Source organism: Macaca thibetana, chromosome 12, assembly GCF_024542745.1.
Source record: "Macaca thibetana thibetana isolate TM-01 chromosome 12, ASM2454274v1, whole genome shotgun sequence".
Lineage (NCBI taxonomy): Eukaryota > Metazoa > Chordata > Mammalia > Primates > Cercopithecidae > Macaca > Macaca thibetana.
This window is the reverse complement of record NC_065589.1, coordinates 1,660,423-1,685,681: the sequence shown is the minus strand read 5'-3', so window position 1 is coordinate 1,685,681 and position 25,259 is coordinate 1,660,423. Positions and strand designations below refer to the sequence as shown.

The following is a 25,259-nucleotide window of genomic DNA, read 5'->3' as shown; positions in this document are numbered from 1 at the left end:
GCAGCGCGGAGCCCCGGGGAGGGGCCTCGGGAGTGAGCGGTGCAGACCCTCAGGACCACCCTGGAGCCACGGGGAAGGAGGCAGCTTCGGGTGGGTCCCAATCGCTTAGGTTGGCGGCACAGGCCTCCGGACACGCCGACCCCCACCTTCCCTCCCCTCCCCTCTTCTCCCCTCTCTTCCCCTCCCCTCCCCTTCCCTCCCATTCCTGCCTCTCCTGCTTGCTCCTTCCCTCAGCCCCTCTCTCTTCCGGTGGTTCTGTGGGGGCGGCGCTGCCCTCACACTCCAAAGTCACGCCCCCTGCGCCCCCTCTGCGTCCCCCCGCGACCCCCTGCTGGCCCCCTCTGTTCCCCTTGCCCCCTTCTGCGTCCCCTACCCCCCGTGCCCCCCTGAACGCCTCCTGCGTCCCCGGCGCCCCCCTCTGCGCTCCCCCTGCGTCCCCCGCGCCCCCCCATGCCTCCTGCTTCCCCTGCACCCCCCGTGCCCCCTCCACGCCCCCTGCGTCCTCCGCCCCCCTGAACGCCCCCTGCACCCCCCCGCGCTCCCCGCGCCCCCCTCCGGCTCCAGCTGGGCCGCGGCCCATTGCAGGCACCCGTCCACAGATGGAACCCATTAGGCCCCAGCGCCTCTCGGGACGTCCCGCTAATAAGTGACCCTCTGTAAATGTTAGGAATGAGTCAAGTTTACGCCACGCTGCTGCCTTCCCGTTAGCGGGTGGCGCCGCTGATGCCCGGGGGAGCGCAGGGCGGGAGCTGCTGAGCAGGCGGAGGGAGGGCGCGGCGGAGCCCTTCCCGGCCTGGGGGGTTGAGCGTGGCCTGACGGTCTCTGATCAAGGAGCCTGGGGTGCCTCTTGCCACCTTGCTGGGCCTCCATTCTCCGCTGTACAAAATAAGGGGTTTAGAACAGAATAGCGGAGCCCCTTCCAGCAGCTCTCCTCCTGGTTGGTGGTCTTGGCACCTGGGTCCCAGCTGGGCCCAGGAGGAGGAGCAGGGACGTCCCTCCCCCTGCCCCACTGGGCTGCTGCTCCCAAGGGGGGCCCTTACTCCCTCCAGAAGAAGAGGCAGTGGGGTAACCTGCAGTGCAGGGAAACCGGCAGTGAAGAGACCTCCCAAGACCTCCCAGGGGACTGAGATGCAGACTCTGGTGCATCTCCGGACTCTGGAGCTGTCTGAAGGAGGGCTGGCTGGCCCCGGACCTGGGCTCACCCTGGGAGGCATTTGCTGAGTGGCCGACCTTCACAGGGCAGCAGGGTCAGAATAGGGCCTCTCCAGGCGCCATGCTGAGCCTGGGTCTGTGGTGACTCTCCAACCCTGGCGAGGGGGGCTGAGATCTTTGGGATGCAGATGGAGGATGAGGCCTGTGTCCAGGGAGCATCCGAGACAGCCGGGACAGCACACACCAGGTGCAGAAGGCCTGGCTGGGGTCAGGAGGAGGGCCGGGGTTGGGGAGCAGGGCACAGCCACCAGCCCAGGCCTGAGGTCAGAATCCGGGGACGCAAGCAGGGTCTCAGGGAGGGCCAAGAGAAGATGGGAGGCAGGAGGCGGCCAGGTGGTCACCCACAAGGACCTTGGGCAGGAGGAAGATCCAGGAGGCACAAGGTGAGGGAGCAGCTCTGCGGACCCCAGGGAGAGGGGTCCTCCGTGCTGACGTGGGAGGCAGGCAAGGAGGACTTGGGCAGACTCTGGAGCGTCGTGCTGGAGAGCCCCTAGGAGTGGACATCCCCTCCCAGCTTCCCCTGGCAAGCATCCGGTCACCCTTTAGTAGTTAATTCACTGCCTGAAATTTAGATATCCTTAAGGCAGCAGGCCAGGGGACAGCTGTGGCCTTGTGTATTCCTGCGGGATCCTGCCTGGGCTTCTGCTGATTTGGCACAGTCGACTTCCGTGTTCACAGGGCCCTGTGTGTCCTGCCCACAGTCAGTAATCTATTCCACCTGGCAGGAGTCCCCTGCCCTAGTGCCTCGGCCCTCCCCAAGCTGTGCCCTTGCCCAGCAAAATGCCATTAGGGCCCAAGACCCTCAAAACCAGGCTGGGATACCCAGGACACCCAGGGGCTCCTGGGGCAGCAGGGCAGCCACTCAGCAAACACCTCCCGAGTGTGAGCTCAGGTCACTTCCTGAGCACTTCCTGCCCACTTCTGGGCCTATTGGAGTCTCTTCCCTGGCAGTCGGCTTTCATGAAGGACCCACCTGGGAAGGAAGGCTGTCCTCGCTGTCCTCGCTACCCTCACTGCCCCGGCCCATGCAGCCCTCTGAGGGCAGCCGGAGGGTGGGAGTCCCTGACTCTGCCCAGAATTCATGGCCGTGGGAGGAGAGGGCTCCACGGGCTCTGCTCATCCTCAGAGCCTCAAGCATGCAGCCCCAGGCCTGCCCACCCTCCCGATGGACCGAGCCTGCGGAGGGGCAGCGGGCAGCTGAGCAGAGAAGGATGGGTTCAGCCTCAGCCCTCTGACCCGTCCTCAGCCCCCACCCCACACCACACACACACGCTGGGGTCTGTGACTGCTGCATGAGATCTAGGTCCCTCCTCTGGCCCCACCGTGCAAACAAGCTGTGAGACCACCTGCTCCAGGTGGGCGAGGATGGTGGGTTTCTTGTGGAGCAGAGGCAAAGGCACCTGCCTGTCAGCATCCCCTAGGGGACCGGTGACCGCTTAGCCAGCGCTCAGCCCAGCCCCCACCAAGACAGGGCAGAGCCCCAAGTGCAGTACCTGCTACCTCGGCTGGGTGTGGTCCTCCTCTCCAGAACCTGGGGACGGGCGCAGCCCCACTCCACAGGTGGAGAACCAAGGCATGCACCTGAGTGACCTGCCCAGCCTCACCCTGTCCTCTCCAGGGCACTCCGCTGCCTTGGGGTGGCCCTGTGGTAGCTCCCATTCAGTGGGATTGTAGGGGGGTGCCTGGCAGCTGCTGGGGGCTGCCATCTCCAGATATCTCTGGGGGTGTCTTTCAGAGACTGGAGGACACCATACTGAGTCCCACGGCCAGCAGGGAAGACCGGGCACTGACCATGCGTGGGGAAGGCCGGCGGGCCTCACCCACCCCCGTGCCCGCCCACATCCGTGAGATCGTGGCCAGCAGCCTGAGTGAGGAGCCACCCCAAGGTGACGGCATGGGGGACAGTCCTGGGCCTGGGGCTGGCCCCACCCCCCACAGGGCCACCCTCAGGGGCATCACATCAATACCCACAGGGCACTGAGCAGGGCCTGAGCAGGGCTGCCTCTGTGTGGCACCCTTGTGTCCACCTGAGTCTCTGCTTCATTGGTGTTGGTTTCTTCCTCAGCGTGGAAATGCGAGACACTGGCACTCAGGGAGCACAGACGCCCACCCCCCAAGCTCTGCCCTTCCTGCACCCGCCCCAGGCCCCTGTGCTGCCTCCAATTGTCCACCTGGCGGCTGAGGAACCAGCTCCAGGCTGCCTGTTCAGTGTGTGCCCAGGACTCCGCGCATGGGTCCCAGGGATCCCTCTCTCCCAGGATCTGTGCGGCCTCCTGCAGGTCCGGGGAACTGGCTGTGTGTGTATTTACAAAAGCACCTTATTACTCGGGGACCAGGTCCCTTCCCCTAGAAGCAGCAGGGCTCGCAGCTTCACAGACAGGGCGAGTGCCCCGCGTTCAGGCCGCCCACATACTCTGCTGCCATTGGTTTAGGGCTCGGCCCGGGCCTGGGTCTGCACTGGGGTTCCAGGTACTCTGAGGTGGTAGGATTCCAATTAACATGAGAGGAAGCGGGGCTCAGAGTGTGAAGTCGGCCTCCCTACGTCAGGGTCCCTGGCTCAGAGTGTGAAGTCGGCCTCCCTACGTCAGGGTCCCTGGCTCAGTGTGAAGTCGGCCTCCCTATGTCAGGGTCCCTGGCTCAGAGCTGGGGCCCCTCCCAGGAGATGCGGGCAGGTCCAGCAGCTGGAGACCGGTGGCCAGCCCAGGGTCCCACCGTGGAGAGAGGGCACAAGGCTGAGTGCGGGTGGGCCCTGGTCTGGCCACCCAGGCTGAACCAGGTACCGTGCAGCAGGGGTACAGGAGCCGACAGCCACCATGGCCCGCGTGCAAGAGGAGAACGAGCTCCTGCAGGAGGAGCTGACCCGGCTGGGGGACCTGCTGGCCCAGGCCGGCGTCGAGCGAGATGAGCTGGCCAGCAGGTGCCGTGTGGTCAGTGAGCAGGTGAGTGTGTGCAGCAGACTCAGGACAGGCGGGAGGGGGCAGCCTGGCCCTTGGTGAGGGGTCACTTTGTCGGGCCTGCAGTCAGAACCTGGGACTATTGGCAATTTCTAAGACTGGGAAAGACAGAGTGTCAGCCACCGGACATTCAAACCCTGGGCAACAGATGAGGAAACTGAGGCAACCGGTGGGATAACAGGCGAGAGGTGGGAGGCCAAGCAGCACATGCCCAGGCCGTTCCCTGATGCCTAGCATGTCCCCTAGGTCTCGCAACCCAGCTTAGGCACTGACTTGTCCCTGTACCTGCCCGGGAGCCCTGTGCGGTGGCCTGGCCAGTCCTGACCCACAGAGCCCAGTGCTCAGCCCAGCATCAGCACAAAGCAGGCACCTGCACGGCAGAGGACAGCAGGCCAGCGGGCACCGATCCCACCCCCAGACGAAGCTCACAGAGAAATGGCTCCACCCTAGCCTCGTGACCCTTTCCTGACAACTGAGGCTGACTGGGACCGTTTGGACCTCAGAAGACAGGGAAGGGGCCAGACAGGGCTGTATCTTTGGTCCCCTGGTGGCTGCGGTGCCTTCCAGGGTGATGTGTGAGGTGAGCGAGAGGCATATTTAGTCACAAAATGTGGAGCTGGGGAGGGCCTCCCATTGTGTAGCCAGGGAAACTGAGGCAGAAAGGTCAAGAAACCTGCTAGGCCAGAGCCTCTCTCCTATGTCGGCTCTCCAAGGCATGCTGGCTTCTGAGGCAGGACTTGGTAAGGAGCCAGTGCATGGAGTGGGGTGTCCAGCCCACCTTGTGGGGGACTCGGGGCCCCTGCCGCACCCATGCCGTCTTCAGAGCCCCCACGGTTCCGCATGGCAGGTCAGATGACCCCACTTTCCAGATAAGGGAGTCAAGGCTCAGAGCCAGCCAGTGATCACGCAGGACACACCGCCATTACTGGGGCTGAGACCTGAACCCCTGAACCAGATCTGGTCCCTTCTTAGACACGTGACCAGTGGCCAGTATCGGGGACCAGTGGTGTCCCCAGTGGGCCTCGCCTTCTGGAAGGGTCCTTCCCAGGACCAGCGACAGCACCAGCCCCATAGGGATGCCCTCAGCTCTCCTAGGGGCCCGCTCTCTGCTCCCCACCCAGTTCTATCACGCCCTGACCCCCACACGGGAAACACGTTTCCATTGTTGCTGGCACCCCTGGGAGGGGAGCCCCTGAGGGCAGGACCTGGGGTCCACCCCACCTGATGGGGGCCCCAGCGCGTGTGTGAGCTGCCAGCTCTTCCTGGGAGCCCCTACAGCTGTGGGGAGGCCTTGGGGGAGACATCTTCCTAGCACAGGGTGGGGAGATGTTGGGAACAGGCCGCTGGGAATAGAAGCCGCAGAAATGCTGCCGACAGATTAGTAAGCCGCATGAGTCAGATCCGAACGCGCCAGCAGCCCAGTGCACGCCAGCTCCCGAGTGGCTCAGCAGGCAAAGTGTGGGTGCCAGGAGGCTGGGCCTCACTCCAAGTTACCCCCAAGTGTGGGTGCCAGGAGGCTGGGTCTCCAAGTTACCCCCAAGTGTGGGTGCCAGGAGGCTGGGCCTCACTCCAAGTTACCCCCAAGACAGGGGGAACGGGGTCTGGGTGGCCAGAGTGCCTGACCGTGGCATCTCCATCCTGGGGTGGCACCCCCAGACCCTACCCGGCTCCTCCAGGGTCTTCCAGCGCCCCCTTCTCTTCTGGCTGCTGGCTGAGGAGGGGCCCCTCGGCTCTCCCATGCGTTCAGCCCTGGCACAGCCACAGCTGAGGCAGCAGGCCTGCTGCCTTCCCCTCCACCCTTCTACCTGGGCCATCCTTGTCCCTTGATTTCCTGGGCCTAAGTTCAGTCTTGGCCCAGTGACAGCGGAGTGGCCCTGGGCAGTGGGCCCACATCATGGTGGGTGTGGTCCTGCACCCTGTAGATGAGGTGCAGGACTCAGGCAGGAGGCCCAGGTGGAGGGAACCACACTCACTCACTCACTCTCCAGGGGGCGGCCCCAGAGACAGCCCAGTGACCTTCCATCCGGCCCCTGTGTGCCTGAAGCAAGCCCTGAAACCCCTGCCCCTGCCCTGACAGCTGGGCTGCCCGGGTAGCTGGGGCAGTGGGGCCTCAGTTTACCCATCTGTAAATGAAATGTGGGCATGCTCCAGTGGCCCCCAGAGCCGTGCCCCCACTAGGCCACCATACTCACGCTATCCTCAAGACCTGATGGAATCAGCACATCAGTGCAACCCAGCGTGCCCCTGCCCCTCCCCTCCTCTGCCAGCTACGGGCACTTGGCACAGGGCAGGAGGCTGCCTGTCAGGTTCATTGTGTGAAAGGGCCTGCGCCTCACCAGACCCAACCCCAGCCCCTGCTGTGGGGCCCCAGGGAGCCCTTTCTTCCCCACCAAGGTCGGCTTTGTGCCCAAGATGCCCAAGCCCCTGCCCTCGGGTTCAGGAGCAGCCAGACCAGGTGGGCTATTGCTGTTCCCCAGCTGCAGGCCCGGTTGGAGACCACTGAGGCTCAGCTGCGGAGGTCGGAGCTGGAGCACAGCGTGGATCTGGAGGAGGCCCTCGGCCGTCTGGAGGTTGCTGAGGAGAGGTGAGGCCAGGCGGGGGGCAGTCAGGGCTCCAGAAGCACAGCCTTCCCCCCGAGAAGCAGTGGGCCCCTCTGTACCTTGGGGGCTACCGACAGCTCTTCCCAAAGCAGCTATGAGTTCAGTTTCCCTGGGAGTCAGCCCAGGCCTCCACAGCAGGGCAGGGGCTGGAGAAGGCGCAGCTGGGCGCGGGGACTTGAGTGGCTGGGCAGTGTGGGGGCCTCAGGGCGCTCCCTCTTACCGTGGGGAGAGTCCAGGCCGAGTGGAAACAGTGAAGCGCTCAGCCTCCCGGGCTCAGCGCGGGCCTCTCATGCGACCAGGCACCGCCGTCCCGGCCTCCGAGAGCGGCTCAGCAGCAATCCTATTATAGTAGCAGCATCACGACTCTACCCATCGCTACCAGACCCCTCCCTGGCTCCACACCCCAGGGGCAAGGGCTGCTCACCGTGGGGGATGGGGCTGGTGCCAGCCTTCCACATGGCAGCCTCTCCACGGCCATCCTCCCTGCCACGGGTCAGCCTGGCTCGTGAATAACAGGGAGGGGTGAATAACAGGCAGAGAGGGAGAGAGCCCCCACTCCCACCATCAGTGAGCGCTGACATTAGGACCCTGGCAACAGACCCAGGTCACGAGCCACACCTGAGTCCCGGGTGTGGATCACCCACTCTCACACCCTGAGATGGTGCTGACGAGGTCATGCCTGGGCTTATTGAGGGTGCCTCTGCCCGGCCCCCCACCCTGCCTGCACTAACCCAGCCCCCACACCAACCCAGCCCCCACGCCAACCCAGCCCCCACGCTAACCCAGGCCCACCAGTCTCCCAGACCTGGGCAGGTTAAGTTGTTTGTAGAATATTGCCACATTTGGTTCATCCTCCAGGAATCTGGAAAAGGAATCAAAGGGCTGAGAAACTTTTGAAAACTGGTTTTGAGGGGGAAGAAAAATAACCCAAGAGGAGGCTTAGTCTGGTGGGCAGAGAGGAGCAGTGAGTGAACCACGGCAGCCTGGCGGGGGTGCCGGCTCCTGAGGTCCACCCACCTGGCAGACTTGCACCCCTACTGCTGCAAGTGTGGACCTACTCATGGCAGGGAAGGCCCCAGGGTGCAGCAGAGGCCGTCCCCCACCCCGGGCATGTCCAACTCCCTCTCTGGGTCACCCAGCCCCGCAAAGGGCACCTCCCTCCCATCCCCTGGCACCTTGTCTCAGGCATTGAGGGGCGGGCCAAGTTTGTAGAGGCAGAGCCAGGAGAGCTCGGGGCAGGGACTTGGGGGAGGACAGAGGGCAGATGTCGCAGGAAGGCGGGAGGGCACTGGGCTGGCACCACCTGGGAGAGCCACCTTGATGCTGGCACTCAGTCTAGGGGTCCCTTGTGGGGCCCATGGCAGGTGGGGGCAGAGCAGGGTCTGGTGGGGCCCATGGCAGGCAGGGGCAGAGCAGGGGCTGGTGGGGCCCATGGCAGGCAGGGGCAGAGCAGGGGCTGGTGGGGCCCATGGCAGGCAGGGGCAGAGCAGGGGCTGTGCACCTGAGCCGGGGTCAGTTGGGCCAGAGGGTTTGGGGCTCCATTCAAGCCCCTTGACTTGGGGACTCTGAGCGCCTCTTAGGAGAGGCTGCCTACCCCGGCCACTCCCTGGGGGTTCTCTGTCCAGGAGCACTGGCCTCTGCCAGGTGAACGCGCTCCTGCGGGAGCAGCTGGAGCACATGAAGAAGGCCAACGACGCGCTGGCCCGGGAGCTGGCTGGGACGACGGGCAGCGTGCAGCGCCTGCAGGGCGAGCTGGAGCTGAGGCGCTGGGCCCAGAGACAGGTGCTCCCCCAACCCTTGCCCACCCCGCAGCCGCCTGTCTGGGTGCCTATGCCTGGGTAGCAGGCAGGGACCTGGTGAGGGTGTGCTGGCTCAGCAACTATCCCTCTTGGGGACAAGGCCACAGTTTCTTGCCACACCATGTCCCCAACCTGGCTTGACCACAGCAGTCTGTGGAGTGAGGGACTCCCTGGTCCACCCCCACTGCCCCCCACCCAGAGAAGGAGGGCAGGGCTCTGAGAATGGGGCACTGGGGCCACATCCCGGCTCTGGTGTGGACCACCCTGTTTGGAGAGGCAGGTTTTCTCCATAGTCTGAACTCCTGGCCAGACTTCAGGAGGGGGAACCCTGGAAGGAGCCTGGGGCTGGCCCGCTGCTTGTGGCGCCTGGCCGTGGCCCCCCAGGTCCCCCTGCAGCCTTACTCACTCCAACTTCTGAAACCCCGAGGCATGCAGGGGGTCAGGGCACAGGGTTGCAGGCACCAGCCCCTGTGGGAGGGAGATGTCCAGGTGTTCATGCCTTGCTCAGATCTCTCCATGGTCGTGGGACCCCCTGAAGCTGCTGTAGCCTTGGGTAATGTGGCTCTCCAGTCAGGCAGTCCCTGAGGGCCTGAAGGTGTTCCCAACAGCCCTCCAGCAAAGGGGACCTGGACGCCCAGCCCCTGCACACTACGGGCACCATGGGCAAGGATCTTCCCAGGAAGAGGGCCCCCCGGAAGATGTGCTGTTCCAGGTGGAGGCAGGAGCCGGAGGGGCAGCTGCAATTCTGGCCTCAGGCTGCCTCTACAGACGTCCCTCAGACAAGCCTGTCCCAGAAGGGCCGCACTCACCCCCACGGGGGCCAGGTCCCAGCCCCGAGCCCCGCCACAGCTGCTTCTCCTAAAAGGCAGATGTCAGACACACCAGCCGAGGTTGACCCCCTGAAAGGGAATGCCGGCCTCTGCAGAGCGCCAGCGGGACCGTGCTATCAGCAAGGAGTCATCGCCTACGCTAGGCCTGCTGGCTCGAGGCATTTGAGCAGATCTCCTGTTCCCCTCACTGCCTGGTCCCCGTCCTCGTCCTCAGACCTCGGGGCAGGTCATCAAATGAACACAGGAGCTGATTCCGCTGTGTGAGAACAAATGCCGGAAGGAGAGGGTCCCTGAGTTCAGTTTGGCATTTGATCACCCAGGTCTTTATTTTCCCTTTGTCCTTGAGGGAAACTCAAGGTTGGTTGACAGTTGCTTTCTCTCGGCACGTTAAAGATCTGCTTTCTCCTTCTTCTTCCGCTGCTGCCGTTGAGAAGTCAGCTTCCAGGCTGCCTGGATTCTGACTGGCTCCCTATCAAGGTAACGTGTCCTCTCACCTGGCTGCTCTTAAGATCCCTGCTCTGACTTGGTGGTTGTGCCATGTCCCTGTGTTGTGTCTGCGTGTAGATTTATTTGTTTATCCCACTTCAGGGCTCGTGGAGCCTCTGCGTCACTTGTTGTTTTTGGAAAGTCAATATTCTTTAAACATTGCCGATGCTCACCACCCACCTCCCCTCCTCTGAGCTCCGGCTAGACGTGTGTTAGCCATTCTTACGCTGTCTCCCAGGCACCGTTCACGGTTTTGTTCCTTTTATTACCCTGGACTATATTCTAGATAATTTCTTCAAATTTCCATTTCTGTCTATCAGTTTTCTCTTCTGATGTCTAATCTCTGTTAAATTTGGCTACTTAGCTTAAATTGCAAATATGGTATTTTTCATCACTAAGAGTTCTGTTTCATTCTTTCCTATATATTAAATAGCTTACTCTTAACTCACATTTTCTTTTTTTCCTCTTTGAGACAGAGTCTTGCTCTGTCACCCAGGCTGGAGTGCAGTGGCAAGATCTCAGCTCACTGCAACCTCCGCCTCCCGGGTTCAAACGATTCTCCCGCCTCAGCCTCCAGAGTAGTTGGGATTACAGGTGTGTGCCACCGCACCTAGATAATTTTTGTATTTTCAGTAGAGATGGGGTTTCACTGTGTTGACCAGGCTGGTCTCAAACTCCTGACCTCAGGTGATCCGCCCGCCTCAGCCTCCCAAAATGCTGGGATTACAGGCGAGAGCCACCTCGCCTGGCTTCTTAACTCACATTTTCAAGCCTCTTATTTATTTATTGGAGCATGTTAAGAATAGTCTTTTTGTAGCCTGTGTCTGACTATCTAATATCTGAAATTCTTTAAGGTCTGGTTCTGTTGTTTCTGCTGGTTTCTGATCATGGTCCTTTGTTTCCTTGTGCCTTTGGTGATTTTTTATTTTCTAACTAAAGAGGGGTGTCCCCTCCAGAGGGTGTATGGCCAGGTATGGGTTCAGAGTCGTGCCCTCAGAGGATGTACAGACAAGTGTAATGGGTACAGAGGGGTGTCCCCTCCAGAAGGTGTATGGTCAGGTATAATGGGCACAGAGGGGCGCGCCCTCCGGAGGGTGTATGGTCAGGTATAATGGGCACAGAGGGGCGCGCCCTCCGGAGAGTGTATGGCCAGGTATAATGGGCACAGAGGGGAGTGCCCTCTGGAGGGTGTATGGCCAGGTGTAATGGGCACAGAGGGGAGTGCCCTCTGGAGGGTGTATGGCCAGGGGTAATGGGCACACTCCAGAGGGTGTATGGCCAGGTGTGGGTTCAGAGAGTCATGCCCTCTAGAGGGTGCATGGTCAAGTGTAATGGGCACAGAGGGGCATGCCCTCTGGAGGGTGTATAGCCAGGTGTAATGGGCACAGAGGGGCATGCCCTCTGGAGGGTGTATGGCCAGGTGGAATGGGCACAGAGGGGAGTGCCCTCTGGAGGGTGTATGGCCAGGTGGAATGGGCACAGAGGGGAGTGCCCTCTGGAGGGTGTATGGCCAGGGGTAATGGGCACAGAGGGGAGTGCCCTCTGGAGGGTGTATGGCCAGGGGTAATGGGCACACTCCAGAGGGTGTATGGCCAGGTGTGGGTTCAGAGAGTCATGCCCTCTAGAGGGTGCATGGTCAAGTGTAATGGGCACAGAGGGGCATGCCCTCTGGAGGGTGTATGGCCAGGTGTAATGGGCACAGAGGGGCATGCCCTCTGGAGGGTGTATGGCCAGGTGGAATGGGCACAGAGGGGAGTGCCCTCTGGAGGGTGTATGGCCAGGTGGAATGGGCACAGAGGGGAGTGCCCTCTGGAGGGTGTATGGCCAGGTGGAATGGGCACAGAGGGGCGTGCCCTCTGGAGGGTGTATGGCCAGGTGGAATGGGCACAGAGGAGCGTGCCCTCTGGAGGGTGTATGGCCAGGTGTTATGGGCTCAGCTGGGGGGAACCTCAGGTGTGGGATCAGGTGAGGGGTTCAGGCAAGCTTCATGAAGATGAGATGATGATCTAATACCTGAAGTTCTTCAAGGTCTCGTTCTATTGTTTCCGCTGGTTTCTGGTCATAGTCCTCTGTGCGAGTTCTGAGAACAGGCAGGATGTGAGTGCTCTACCTGAAGGCAACCTGGAGGAGCAGGGGCGGGGTTGTCACAGGCAGGGAGAGGTGGTAGGAACACAGTAGCCCCCTGAGTTCCAGAGGTTGGCGAGCAGGAGAAGGCGAGTGCAGGGCCTAGAAGGTGGTGTGGAGACTCTGAGACTCCTGGCTTTCATCTTAGCTCCTTGCAAGGCTGGAAGCACTGAACACACACGGTTCCCCCATTCCTGCCCCCAACACAGAGTCCTCCCACTCGGCTCCGTTGCAGCCTAATCACTGGCCTTGTCTCAGCAGTGACTTCCCACCCTCCTCCCTGCAGAACCCCAGTGCTAGAGGCTTCTAACATCAGTGACTTCCCACCCTCCTCCCTGCGGAACCCCAGTGCTAGAGGCTTCTAACGTCAGTGACTTCCCACCCTCCTCCCCGCGGAACCCCAGTGCTAGAGGCTTCTAACGTCAGTGACTTCCCACCCTCCTCCCTGCAGAACCCCAGTGCTAGAGGCTTCTAACATCAGTGACTTCCCACCCTCCTCCCTGCGGAACTGGGGACCTAGTGCTAGAGGCTTCTAACATCAGTGACTTCCCACCCTCCTCCCTGCGGAACTGGGGCCCCAGTGCTAGAGGCTTCTAACATCAGTGACTTCCCACCCTCCTCCCTGCGGAACTGGGGCCCCAGTGCTAGAGGCTTCTAACGTCAGGACTTCCCACCCTCCTCCCTGCGGAACTGGGGACCTAGTGCTAGAGGCTTCTAACATCAGTGACTTCCCACCCTCCTCCCTGCGGAACTGGGGACCCAGTGCTAGAGGCTTCTAACGTCAGTGGCTTCCCCACCCTCCTCCCTGCTGAACCCCAGTGCTAGAGGCTTCTAACGTCAGTGGCTTCCCCACCCTCCTCCCTGCTGAACCCCAGTGCTAGAAGCTTCTAACGTCAGTGGCTTCCCCACCCTCCTCCCTGCTGAACCCCAGTCCTGAGGCTTCTAATTTGCTTCTATGTCCCTGGCACCTTTGAAGTGCCAGACCAACACCTGGACATCTTCAGGAGTCTCCAGAGTAAGGAGAAAGACTGTACTGGAGAAAGGAGGCCCATCCTCTTCCCTCAGAGTGGGAGGGTAGGAGCCACGTGCCGCCGAATTGTCTGCCCCATGCCCCAGCAGGGGACCGGGCCTGGTTCTGGAGTGTTCTGAGCCTGAGCAGTTCCTGAGAGTAGCTGGGGAGCTGAGACTGAGTCAGCACCTTCTCTCTTCAGGGACCGACAAACCCCACCCTTCCACCTCCATGCACGCAGGCTGGCCTGGAAGGGCTGAATGTGGTCATATCCCCAGGTCATCTCCTAGGGAGAGGCAGAGTATGGCCCCAGGGTGGGGTTGGGGGAGCCCATGGCTCCTTTGCCTGTGAGATATGGGGACTTTGGGATGCTGGGTCCACTTCCAGCCCCCATGGAGAGGGACAGGGCACCTGGAAAAGAATGGGCTTCAGGGAGGGTAAAGGCGCCCCAGCCTGGAGTGGACAGGAGGCCTCTTGCTTTCAGACCCGGCCAGGGGGCCTGGAGAAGCCCCGGGACCTCCTTCTCCTGTGGAGACAGGCCGTGGTGCTGGGGACAGACCTGGCGGAGCTGCGAGCAGCCACTGAGAGGTGAGTGCCGGCTGCCCCACCTGGGGCCAGGCACCAGGCTGCAGGGAGCTGAGGCCCCCTCCGGGAGAGGGGAAGTGGTGCCTGGGGCGGGCCCTTCCGTGGGTGCAATAGCCCTGGCCTGCCGGCTCCTCAACCAGCCCTGGCTGGGCCTCAGGCTGGACAGTGGGAGCAGTGATGAGGGTGGCCGAGGAGGGCAGTCAGGGAGAGGGACAAACAGGCCAGGGAGGTGGGTGGGGGACACCAAGGAGAGATGAGAGGAGGGTGGACAGGACATTGTGGGGTGGGGGACACCTATCCAGATGGAGCTTCCGTGGTCTGTCCAGCCTTGCTGGGTGCCACACTGGAGGTCAGTCCTGGTACCACCCTGCTAGCCCTTACATAGGTAGCAGCTCCTTGCACAGGAAGAGTCAGGGGCTCAGAGGGTCGATGACTCAGTGAAGGCTGCTGCAGTCTGGCCCCGCCCCTGCTCACTCCTCCCCAGCTGCTTCCTGGCATTTGGTGACACATGGGAACCATCAATGCCACGCAGCGGGGGCTTCTCCTGAGGATGGCCAAGGAGGGGGTCCTCTGTGGGACTGATGGGACCAGGCCCTCCCTCTGCAGATGGGTCCTGAGTCAGCCACAGGTGCTGCCCTTGTCTCCCAGGGGCCTCGCTGACCTGCAGGCAGACACGGCCAAGACAGCCCGCCGCCTGCACACTGCCTGCCTGAACCTCGACTCCAACCTGCGACTGTCGGCCAGCAGCACGGCCAGCACCCTGGGGCAGCAGCTTCGGGACAAGGTTGGGGAGATGCTGCAGCTGCAGGTCCGCTGGGACACAGAGAAGGTGGCGCTCCAGGCCAGGTGGGTGCCCAGGGTGAGCAGGCAGGCACAGGGAGGGCCCGGAGGGGTGGGGCCCATCCAACCTGCCCAGCAGCTGTGGATCCCAGATGTGGTCACACCGTACCAGGGGAGGTGGGGCCCTGGCGTCACTGGTGGTGCACACTTTTCAGAATCACCATCCCAGTGGCTGCAGGGCACTCCCCTAATATCCAGGAGGCAGGCACTGGGGTCTCCTACAGTGAGGGTTTCGGGGAGCACAGCAGGGAACTCACTGGGTTTGTGTCCTGGGGGTCAGCACCCGGAATTGGAGTTTTCAGGACTTAAAGCAGGGCACGTTGTTCCAGGGGAAGAGCTTACCTTAGGTAAATAGTTTAAAAACGGAGGCAGGAAGAGGGACCAGGCCTCCTCCTGCCCCACGTGAAGGACACCCACACCCTCTCTGGGGTCTGCGATCTCGCGGTGACTATGGAAGGTTTCGGACCCACCACCCACATCGGGGGCTCAGAGGTCTCTTGAGGGCAGCTTCAGCAGGAAGTGGGGAGGTGGCTCCCCAGTGGAGGTCTAACCTGCTGGCCGTGGGGCCGACGCCTCACAACCGGGGGTCCGGGGGTCCGGGGCCCACTTGGCCACAAACACCCTGCCAGGCTGACAGGCAGAGGCCCTCCCTACCCTCAGGGGGTCTAGCTGAGTCAAACACACCACAACCTAGCCCCAGACGAGCAGGACAGGACATGGGGGCCCAAGGGCTGCAGGGGCCGCACACCAGGGCCTGAGCCACAGGAAGGGGACCTGGGGTCTTTAGTAAGAAGGTGGGTCCTGGGAAGGAAGGAACAGTAAAATCACTTATTGTCAGACTGATGGTGACAGGTGCTCCAGGCAGAAGGACTGGCCGGACAAAGGCCTGCAGTGGGCACTCCCTCTGTTGTGCCATAAGGACGGGGCAGAGCCTTGGGCAGTCACTGCATCTGAGGCTGGAGAGCTGGTCAGCGTGTGGGCCTTGACTTCTGAGACCGTGGGAGCCACTGGAGGCTCTGTGGCAGGAGAGACGCGTGCTCAGACCAGGGACGGAGGCCACTCACACAGAGGCATTACCCAGCACCGGCAGGGGGGCCACTGCACGGAGGAGTCTGGGCAGAGCCAGGGCATGCTTGGGTGCCCATCCTCTGGGCCCTGCCCTTCACCCTCCCCCCATCCCCAACTCCTCCCAGACTCTCGGAGCAAACGCTGCTGGTGGAGAAGCTCACAGAGCAGAATGAGCAGAAGGCGAGGACCATCGCTGCCCTCAGAACCGACCTGCAGAGCCTGGTTGGTGGGCGGGACGGGAGTGGCTGTGTGGTGGGGGTCTGTCTGCCACAGGAAGCCTGGTGCAGTGGTGGCCCGGGGGGGGGCGGCGGATGGCCTGCAGGGCAAGGCGGGGTCCCTGCAGTGCACTTTGAGGCGCATCAGGAAGGTGCGGCCCCTCACCTGTCCTCTCAGTGGCGAAGATGGAGGTGGCCCACAGGGACCCTCAGGACTGTCTGCACGGTCCCCATCAAATCATGGCCCTGTGCTCTGGGCCCCTCTATCCCTTCCTCTCTGCACCTTGAAGGTGGCCCAGGAGGATACCCAGTGCCTGGAGCTGTCATGGAGCATCACTGAACTGGGGGAGCCACGGCGCCCACTGAGGAGCCCTCAACGTGCCACATCCCCCCATCAAGGGGCGTCCCCACCACATACCCACTCCCCGGCCACCCTGGACCCTGTACTGCAGGCCGTGCGGGCAGCCATCGAGAGGCGGCGGCGGCGGGAACAGGTGGGCAACCGCAGCCCGCAGGACCCCCGTCTCCCTGAAGGCAGAAACATGAGCCCCTCAGGCTAAAGGGTAGTTATAGGGCCTGCCCCTGAGCCCCATGGCCCCAGGGAGGGGCTCCAGTGTTTGGGGGGGTCCTTTTGGGGAGTCTCAAGCCCTGGTGGGCCTCAGTGGGCAAAGCTTGCCTCAGTCAGAGGGACCCACACCGCGCCCCACCCGGGCAGGAGCTGTGCCTGCAGCTGGAGTCCTCCCAGGCAGTGGCAGCCGGGCTCCAGGAGCAGCTGTCCGAGTGCCGGCAGGAGCTGTGGGCTGCACAGAAACTCCAGCAGGAGCGGGCTCGGGAGCAGGCACGGGAACAAGAGGCCCTTCGGGGCCAGCTGGAGGCCCAGAGGCTCGAGGTGCAGCAGTGCCGGGCATCCTGCAAGCTCCTGGGGAGGTAACGGGGTGAAGGGATTGCATGGCCTTGCACAGGGAGTGGGGGATCCTGAGGGCCCAGGGCTGCTGTCAGGACAAGCACCTCTAGAGCTGGAGGGGATGCCAGCCGGGGAGGGGTCCTTTCCTTCCAGCAGAGTTCTGTGAGCACAAGTTGAGCATGGGCCGGGGTGGGCCACACCCGCCAGTGAGACCCTGTGTGCTTCTCGGGCTCCCTCTGCCCATGCAGTCTCACAGGCTGGCATCCACCCAGCCCCAACTGCCCACCAAGGCACATGGTGCACCTTGAATGTGTCCAGGGCTGCCCCAACTCTGGCCCTTCCAACCCCAGGGAGAAGGCTGCTCTGGAGATGGTGGTGGAGGAGCTGAAAGGGAAGGCAGATGCTGCAGATGCGGAGAAGCAGGGGCTGGAGGCCGAGGCCACGGAGCTACAGAGAAGCCTCCTGCTGCAGGCAGAGCGGAGGGAGGAGCTGGCTCTGCAGAGGGAGCGGAGCTGCAGGGCACTGGAGACCAGGTGCGCCGCGGTGGCTGGGTGGACAGGGCCCCTCCCACAGGAGAGACCCCGCTCTGCCACCATCAGCCACTTGGCCTTGGGCAACGGGTCTGCTTCTTTTCCTGTCTCATCTCAGGGTGTGGTGGCGGCCCTGACAGGGCAGGGGCGGGGGCTCTCCAGGCTCCTCCCCAGGCTGCACCATCCTCCAGACCAATCCTCACTCCCTCTGGCCCAGTGCCCCACCTGGGTGCACATCCACTACCCTGTGGGCCCAGCAGATGTGGGGCCCCACCCCTCCTGTCCCCGTGGAGGCACCTGTGCCTCCCCTGACCAAGAAGTGAAGGCTGGAAGCAAAGGGCTCCCTGCCTTCCTGGTCCTCCAGGGACTCCATGCTCCTCCTGGGCCTCCCTGGGCTTGGAGGGAGTTGCAGGCAACCGCCTGCCTGAAATCCCATGGGGCAGCCACTGCTCACCCTGAGGGATCTCCCGCCCTCTGGTCTGGGGCCTCAGTCAAGGCCGCCTGCAGCAGCTGGAGGAGAAGGTCTCTGGGCTCAGAGAGGAGCTGGCATCAGCCCGGGAGGCACTGAGCACAGCACAGCTGCAGCGGGATGTCGTGGAGAGCGAGAGGGAGGGCTTGCGCAGCGCCCTGGCGCGGGTACGCCTCTGCTCCCCCCAACCCCACCCCCTCTCCCGTCTGCCCCCACCCACCCCAGCCTCACTGACCTGGCCTCCCACTCCCTCTCTCCTGCCTGCTGGGACCCTCAGCCCATCACCAGAGCTCCCAAAGTCACCAAAGACCTTTCCCGTCCCCAACAAGTAGGCACCAGCCTGGCCCAGCTGCTCTCAACCCTGCTGGCCACGTCTGCTTCTTCGTGGCTTCTCCTTGGCCCACCAGCCACCTCCTCTGGTTGGAGCCTCAGTGTCTGGAGCCACCCTTGGTCCTGAGACCTCCCCACTGTGGCGACCTTCCCACCATGTCCGCCCAGGAGCTCTGGCTTGCACACCTCCGCAGCTCCGGGCTCACTCCTTTCCCACCGGCAACAGCCCTGCCCTGGAAGCTAAAGGTCCCCCCTGGCATCCCCCTCCCTACCCCAGGCTGAGTGCAGCAATGCGGACCTGGAGCTTCTTGTGAGGCGGCTGAAGTCAGAGGGAGTGGAGCAGAGGGACTCGCTGGCTGCAATGGCCGCCTTGATGGAGGCGCTGGCTCAGGACAAAAGTGACCTGAACCACCTGACCCTGCAGGTGAGACAAGGGCCAGCGGGGCGGGCCTCACCGGAACCTGGTTCCCAGGTGGCTGTGGGTCTCCCAGCCCTGGGCCTTCCTTCCATTCTCCCAGATCACTTCCTCTCCTGGTCCAAGGTTTTGGGGACGAGGGAGCCTGACTGGCCCTGGCCAGGTCTGAGGGAGGGAAGACGGTGCCCCTGGCCCAGGCCTGAAGGAGGGAAGACAGTGCCCCTGGGGCAGGCCTCGGGAGTGGCTGGCCTACAGGGACTGAGCATGCGGGGAGTGGATGCAGAGCCCCTGACACCTGGTGGCAGCTGGAGCAGGAGCGGGACCAGCTGCGGGAGCAGCAGAAGACTCTGGAGCAGGAGCAGGTCCGGGCCAGGGAGCAGCTGGCCCAGGCGGAACAGCAGCTGTTGCTGGAGCAGGCAGAGTGCAGGGGCCTGCAGCAGGCCTGTGGGCGCCTGGAGCAGCAGCAGGAGCAACTAGAGGGGCAGGCAGCCCTGCTGGGGCGAGAGAAGGCCCAGCTCCAGGACCAGGTGGGCCAGGTGAGGACGTCTGCAGGGCGGGCTGCTGCCGCCGTCTGGGATACGGCTGGGTCGCAGGTCCTGCCTAAGGTACTTCCGGGAGTCAGGCAGGCTCAGGATACCCAAACCAGCTCTTTCTGTCTGGGTAACGGATCAAGCCCAGAGCTGGCCTCCCCGTGGGGGTGGGGGCAGGGCGAGGGTATGCAGAGAAGAAGATTTCCATCAGGCTTGGCCTCTATATCCATCCCGCCACTTGGCAGGGGAGCCCGGGCCTGAGGCCAGTGACTTCTGCACGCTGGGCCCTTAGAGAGCTTTGCTCTTTCCTCCTCTGTCTTGTTACTCCATGGTCCACATCCACACAGCTGAACTCTGCGATTGCATATGCACTGGTGCCTTTGTGCATTCATTCCCAATTTCCCCATCTTTTGCTGAGGAAGCTCAACTCACTGGAGAAAAGAACAGTCTAGGTTTTTTCCAATCCTGCCTCGTTCATCCACGCAGAAACCCTGCCCGTACTGGTTCAAGCCCCCGTGGCTCAGATTCCGCAGCCCCTGTTACATTCAGGACAGTTCAATCCTCCTGTTTTCAGATTCTGTCTTGTCCTTTTTTGGGGTCATCTTTTTCCTCTTTTTCTATTGACATTTAATAAGTCAGTGTACAGTGTCAAAGAGTTTTGACCATTGTACAAACCTGGGTAGCCGCCACCAGGATCAAGACATAGAACATTTTTGTCAGCCCAGCAGGTTCCCCCACGTGCCTTCAGCCATTGCCCAAAGCCCCTGGCTCCCACCCAGGCGGCCTCTGCTCTGATGTGCAGCGCCACGGACTGGATGCACCTGTTTTAGAGTTCCTTATGAATGGAGCTGTGCAGTACAGATGCTTTTGTGTCCAGCTTCTGTCTCTCAACATCATGTCTTTGAGATCCATACATGTTGTTCAGTGTATCACTAAGCCCTTTGTTTTTAACTGCATAGTTATATTCCTTGGGATGAGTAAACCACATTTGCTTATTCATCCACCTGTTGCTGGACATTCAGATTGTCCACACAAGTCACACAAGACTTGCTGAATCAGAAACTCTGTGGGCGGGGCCCAGAAATCGGGATTTTAATGAGCCCTCCTTGGAATTCTGCTGCACACTAAAGTGTGAGAACCACAAGTGTATGGTATGATGTAGGAACTAAGGTCCATTATTTTTCATACTAATACCCAGTTTTTCCAGCACCACTTTTTAAAACTCTCTCCTTTTGTCCTTGATTAAATTTGGCAACTTGTTGAAAATAAATTGATCATATATGTGGGATTTGTTGATCTGTGCAAGTCAATCTATTCCTTCTTTCACCAAAACCACAGTCTTGATTATGATAGCTTTTTAGTAAGTCTTGAAACTGAGTAGTGTACACACATCCACCTTGTTATTTTTCAAGATTGTTTTGGCTGTTCTAAATCCTTTGCACACTCATATACATTTTACAATCATCTTATCAATTTTTTCTTCCCTCCCCTGCAAAATAGCCTGCTAGGACTTTGATTAAAATTGTTTAGAATTTATAGATCAACTTGTGGAAATGGACATCTTAAATATATTGAATATTGTATCCATGAATATGGTATATCTCTCCTTGTCTTTATTACTCTCAGCCACGTTTGTAGTTTTCCATGTAAAGGTTTCTTGCACATCTTTGATTAGGTTAATTCTAGATTTTTATATCATGAATTATATTACTGTTTTAATGTCATTTTCTTGTTGTTCATTATTATAGAAATATAATTTCATGTGAAATACAATTTCGTATGTTTATTTTGAGTCATGTGACCTTGACAAATTCACTTATAAGACTAAGTACAGAGCAAAGTTAAATATAAGTGGTGAGAGTGGCCATACTTCCACCAATGCAAGTGGGGAAATAATTTGATGTTTCACCATTTAATATGATGTTATCTGTAGGCTTTTCACAGATGCCCTTTATCAGAGTAAGGAAGTTCCCTTTCATTCCTAGTATGCTGATATTTTTTAAAATTTATAAATGGGTATTGGATTCTGCTGAATGCTTTTTCTGGAACTATTAAGATGATCATGTCATTGTTCTCCTTGTGCTGTTAATGCAGTGAGTTATACTGGTTAATTTTTTAGATGTTAAACTTGCATACTTAAGTAAGCCCTACTTTGTCATGAGTTAGTATCCATTTTATATATTTTTTATTCAACTTATAATATTTTGTTAAATATTTTTGCATCTCTATTTGTGAGTAATAGTTCTGTAATTTTCTTTCCTTGGAATCGTCAGATGTGGAATCAGGGTTGTGCTGGCCTCAAAATACACTGGAAAATAGTCTCTCTTCCTCTATTTCCTGAAAGTGTTTGTGTAAAATTGGTATTACTTAGTTCTTAAATGTTTGGCAGAATTCACTAATGAAATAGTGTGAGCTTGGAGTTTTCTTTGTGAGAAAGCATTTGATAATGAATTCAGTTTCTTTAACAGATATATAATCTACTCCAATTTCTTAGTTGCTTTTATGGCTGTTTCTTCATCTGCGTCCTAACAATTTTGCATGTTGTGTTTTTATTATCAGTCAATTCAAACTATTTTCTCTTTCCTCATGTGATTTATTCTTTGCCCCATGGATTATATGGACATATATGGCCTAAATTCCAAATAGGGTTTTCTAAATGTCTAATTGTTATCAATTTCTAATATAATTCCATCATGATCAGAGGACATACTCCATATTATTTGGATGGATTTAAATGTCCCAGTCTATCATCTATCTTGAACATGTCAAAAGAATGTGTATTATGCTATTGCTGAGTGCATTGTTCTACAAATATAAATTAAATCAAGTTGCTTAGTAATGCTGTTTAAATCTTCTAAGCCCTTACTGGGGTTTTTTGTGTGTCGATTTATTTCTTTGATTGGTTGTTTTTGTCTACTTGCTGCATCAGTTAGTGACAGAAGGGCATTAAAATCTCTATCTGTGATAATGGAATTTTCTGTTTCTTTCCCTAGATCTCCCCTTAGTTTCTTCCCATAGTCAATTTTTGCTTCATGTGTTTTAAATTTCTATTATTAGGTGTATATATATATTTAGTATTTTATGTCTTTATGAGGAATTGGCTTTTTATCATTGTAAAACATCCCCTCTTATCTCTAGCAATACTCTTTTTTATATCTACTTTTTTGATATTGATATAGCCACTTCCATTTTCTTATGCTTAGTGTTTCCATGGTATATCCTTTTCATATATTTACTTTCAACTTGTCTGTGTCTGCTTATTTAAAGTGTGTGTCACCATGATCAAGTGAGTTTCACACCAGGGATGCAAGGACGGTTTAACATACGTAAGTCAATAAATATGATACACCACATAAACAAAATTAAAAACAAAAATCACATGATCATCTCAATAGATGCAGAAAAAGCATTTGACAAAATCCAGCATCTCTTTATGATTAAAACCCTCAGCAAAGTTGGCATTGAAGGGACATACCTTAAGGTAATAAAAACCATCTATGACAAACCCATAGCCAACATTATAGTGAATGGGGACAAGTTGAAAGCATTCCCCATGAGAACTGGAAAAAGACAAGGATGCCCACTCTCACCACTTCTATTCAACACAGTACTGGAATTCTTAGCCGGAGCAATCAGACAAGACAAAGAAATAAAGGCGTCCAAATCAGTAAAGAGGAAGTCAAACGCTCACTGTTTTCTGATAATATAATCGTATACCTAAAAAACCCTAAAGACTCCTCCCAAAAGCTCCTAAGCTGGTAAATGAATTCAGCAAAGTTTCAGGACACAAAATTAGTGTACACAAATCAGTAGCTCTGCTGTACACCAACAGCTACTAAGCTGAGAATCAAATCAAGAATTCAAATTCAACCCCTTTCACAATAGCTGCAAACAAACAAACAAAAAAATACTTAGGAATATGCCTAACCAAGGATGTGAAAGACTTCTTTAAGGAAAACTACAAAACACTGCTGAAAGAAATCATAGATGACACAAACAAATGGAAACACATCCTATGCTCATGGATGGGTAGAATCAATATTGTGGAAATGACCATACTGCCAAAATCAATCCACAAATTCAATGCAATTCCCATCAACATATCATCATCATTCTTCACAGAGCTAGAAAAAAATCCTAAATTTCATATAGAACCAAAAAAAGAGCCCACAGAGCCAAAGCAAGAATAAAGAAAAAGCAAATCTGAAGGTATCACATTACCCAACTTCAAACTATACTATAAGGTAACAGTTACCAAAACAGCATGGTGCTGGTATAAAAATAGGCACGTAGATCAATGAAACAGAATACAGAACCCAGAAATAAACCCAAATACTTACAGTCAACTGATCTTCAACAAAACACAGAAAAACATAAAGTGAGGAAAGGACACTCTATTCAAGAAATGGTGCTGGGATAATTGTCAAGCCACATGTAGAAGAAAGAAACTGGATCCTCATCTCTCACCTTATACAAAAATCAACTCAAGATGGATCAAATACTTAAATCTAAGACCTGAAATCCTAAAGATTCTAGAAGATAGGCCAGGCACAGTGGCTCACGCCTATAATCCCAGCACTTTGGGAGGCTGAGGTGGGCAGATCACGAGGTCAGCAGTTTGAGACCAGCCTGGACAACATGATGAAACCTTGTCTCTACTAAAAATACAAAAATTAGCCAGGTATGGTGGCACATGCCTATAATCCCAGCTATTCAGGAGGTTGAGGCAGGAGAATCACTTGAATTTGGGAAGCAGAGGTTGTAGTGAGCCAAGATCATGCCGTTGTACTCCAGCCTGGGTGACAGAACAAGACTCTGCCTCAAAAAAAAAAAAAAAAAAAAAAAATCTAGAAGATAATATCAGAAAAATCCTTCTAGACATTGGCTTAGACAAAGACTTCATAACCAAGAACCCAAAAGCAAATGCAACAAAAGCAAAGACAAATAGATGGGACTTAATTAAACTGAAAAGCTTCTGCACAGAAAAAACAAACAAACAAACAAACAAACAAAAAACCAGCAGAGTTAACAGACAACCCACAGAGTGGGAGAAAATCTTCACAATCTATACATCTGACAAAGGACTAATATCCAGAATCTACAAAGAACTCAAATCAGTAAGAAAAACAAACAAACAATACCATCAAAAAAGTGGGCTAAGGACATGAATAGACAAGTCTCAAAAGAAGATATACAAATGGCCAACAAGCATATGGAAAAATGCTCAACATCGCTAATTATCAAGGAAATGCAAATCAAAACCACAATGCTATACCACCTCACTTCTGCAAGAATGACCATAATCAAAAAATTTAAAAAAAAAAGATATTGGCATGGATGCAGTGAAGGGAACACTTTTACACTGTTCGTGGGAATGTAAACTAGTACAACCACTCTGCAAAACAGTGTGGAGATTCCTTAAAGAACTAACAGTAGATCTACTGTTTGATCCAGCAATCTCACTACTAGGCATCTACCCAGAGGAAAAGAAGTCATTATACAAAAAGATACTTGGACATGCATGTTTATAGCAGCACAATTTGCAATTGCAAAAATATGGAACCAGCCCAAATGCCCATCAATCAACGAGTGGATTTTAAAAATATGATATATATACGTATATACACACACTCCATGGAATACTACACAGCCATTAAAAGGAATAAAATAATGGCACTCACAGCAACCTGGATGGAATTGGAGACTATTATTCTAAGTGAAGTAACTCAGAAATGAAAAACCAAATATCATATGTTCTCATTCATATGTGGAACCTAAGCTCTGAGGATGCAAAAACATAAGAATGATACATTGGATTTTGGGGACTTGGGGGAAAGGGTTGGGGGTGGTGAGGGATAAGACTACACATTGTGTACAGTATACACTGCTCAGATGATGGGTGCACCAAAATCTCAGAAACCACCGCTAAAGAACTTATTCATGTAACCAAACACCACCTGTTACCCAAAAACCTATTGAAATAAAAAAATAAAAAAATCAACAAATAAAGTGTGTGTCAAAAGCATACTTGGGTTTTGCCTTTATATTTACTCTGACAACTTCTATCTTTAATTAGAGTGTTTATTAGACCACTTACATTTAAGTAACTATTAATATGCTTTATTTACATCTAAGTATTTGCCATCTATTTGTCTCATATTTTAAAAATATTTTTACATTCTTCCTTTCTGGCCTTTTTTGGGGTTAGATGCATATTTATTTAGTATTCCATTTTATGTTCTCTATTGATTGTTTTTAGCTGTGTTTCTTTTTGTTAGTTTTAGTGATTACCCTAAAATTATGATATGCACAGCCTATATCCAAATACTATATTACTTCATAAACAATGTAAGATCCTT

At 56.4% G+C, this 25,259-nt stretch overlaps 1 protein-coding gene across 1 annotated transcript in view; it reads left to right on the top strand.

The window, feature by feature from the left end:
- CROCC2 (ciliary rootlet coiled-coil, rootletin family member 2) overlaps positions 1-25,259 on the top strand; it is an 80,878-nt gene that overhangs the window by 8,421 nt on the left and 47,198 nt on the right. The window contains exons 2-14 of the mRNA XM_050752021.1: positions 2,948-3,098; positions 4,000-4,151; positions 6,644-6,750; positions 8,392-8,548; positions 13,499-13,602; positions 14,248-14,445; positions 15,633-15,729; positions 16,013-16,216; positions 16,438-16,649; positions 16,977-17,159; positions 17,648-17,792; positions 18,233-18,379; positions 18,676-18,906. Coding sequence (XP_050607978.1) covers positions 2,948-3,098; positions 4,000-4,151; positions 6,644-6,750; positions 8,392-8,548; positions 13,499-13,602; positions 14,248-14,445; positions 15,633-15,729; positions 16,013-16,216; positions 16,438-16,649; positions 16,977-17,159; positions 17,648-17,792; positions 18,233-18,379; positions 18,676-18,906 — 2,088 coding nt within the window. The remainder of the gene's footprint in view (positions 1-2,947; positions 3,099-3,999; positions 4,152-6,643; positions 6,751-8,391; positions 8,549-13,498; positions 13,603-14,247; positions 14,446-15,632; positions 15,730-16,012; positions 16,217-16,437; positions 16,650-16,976; positions 17,160-17,647; positions 17,793-18,232; positions 18,380-18,675; positions 18,907-25,259) is intronic.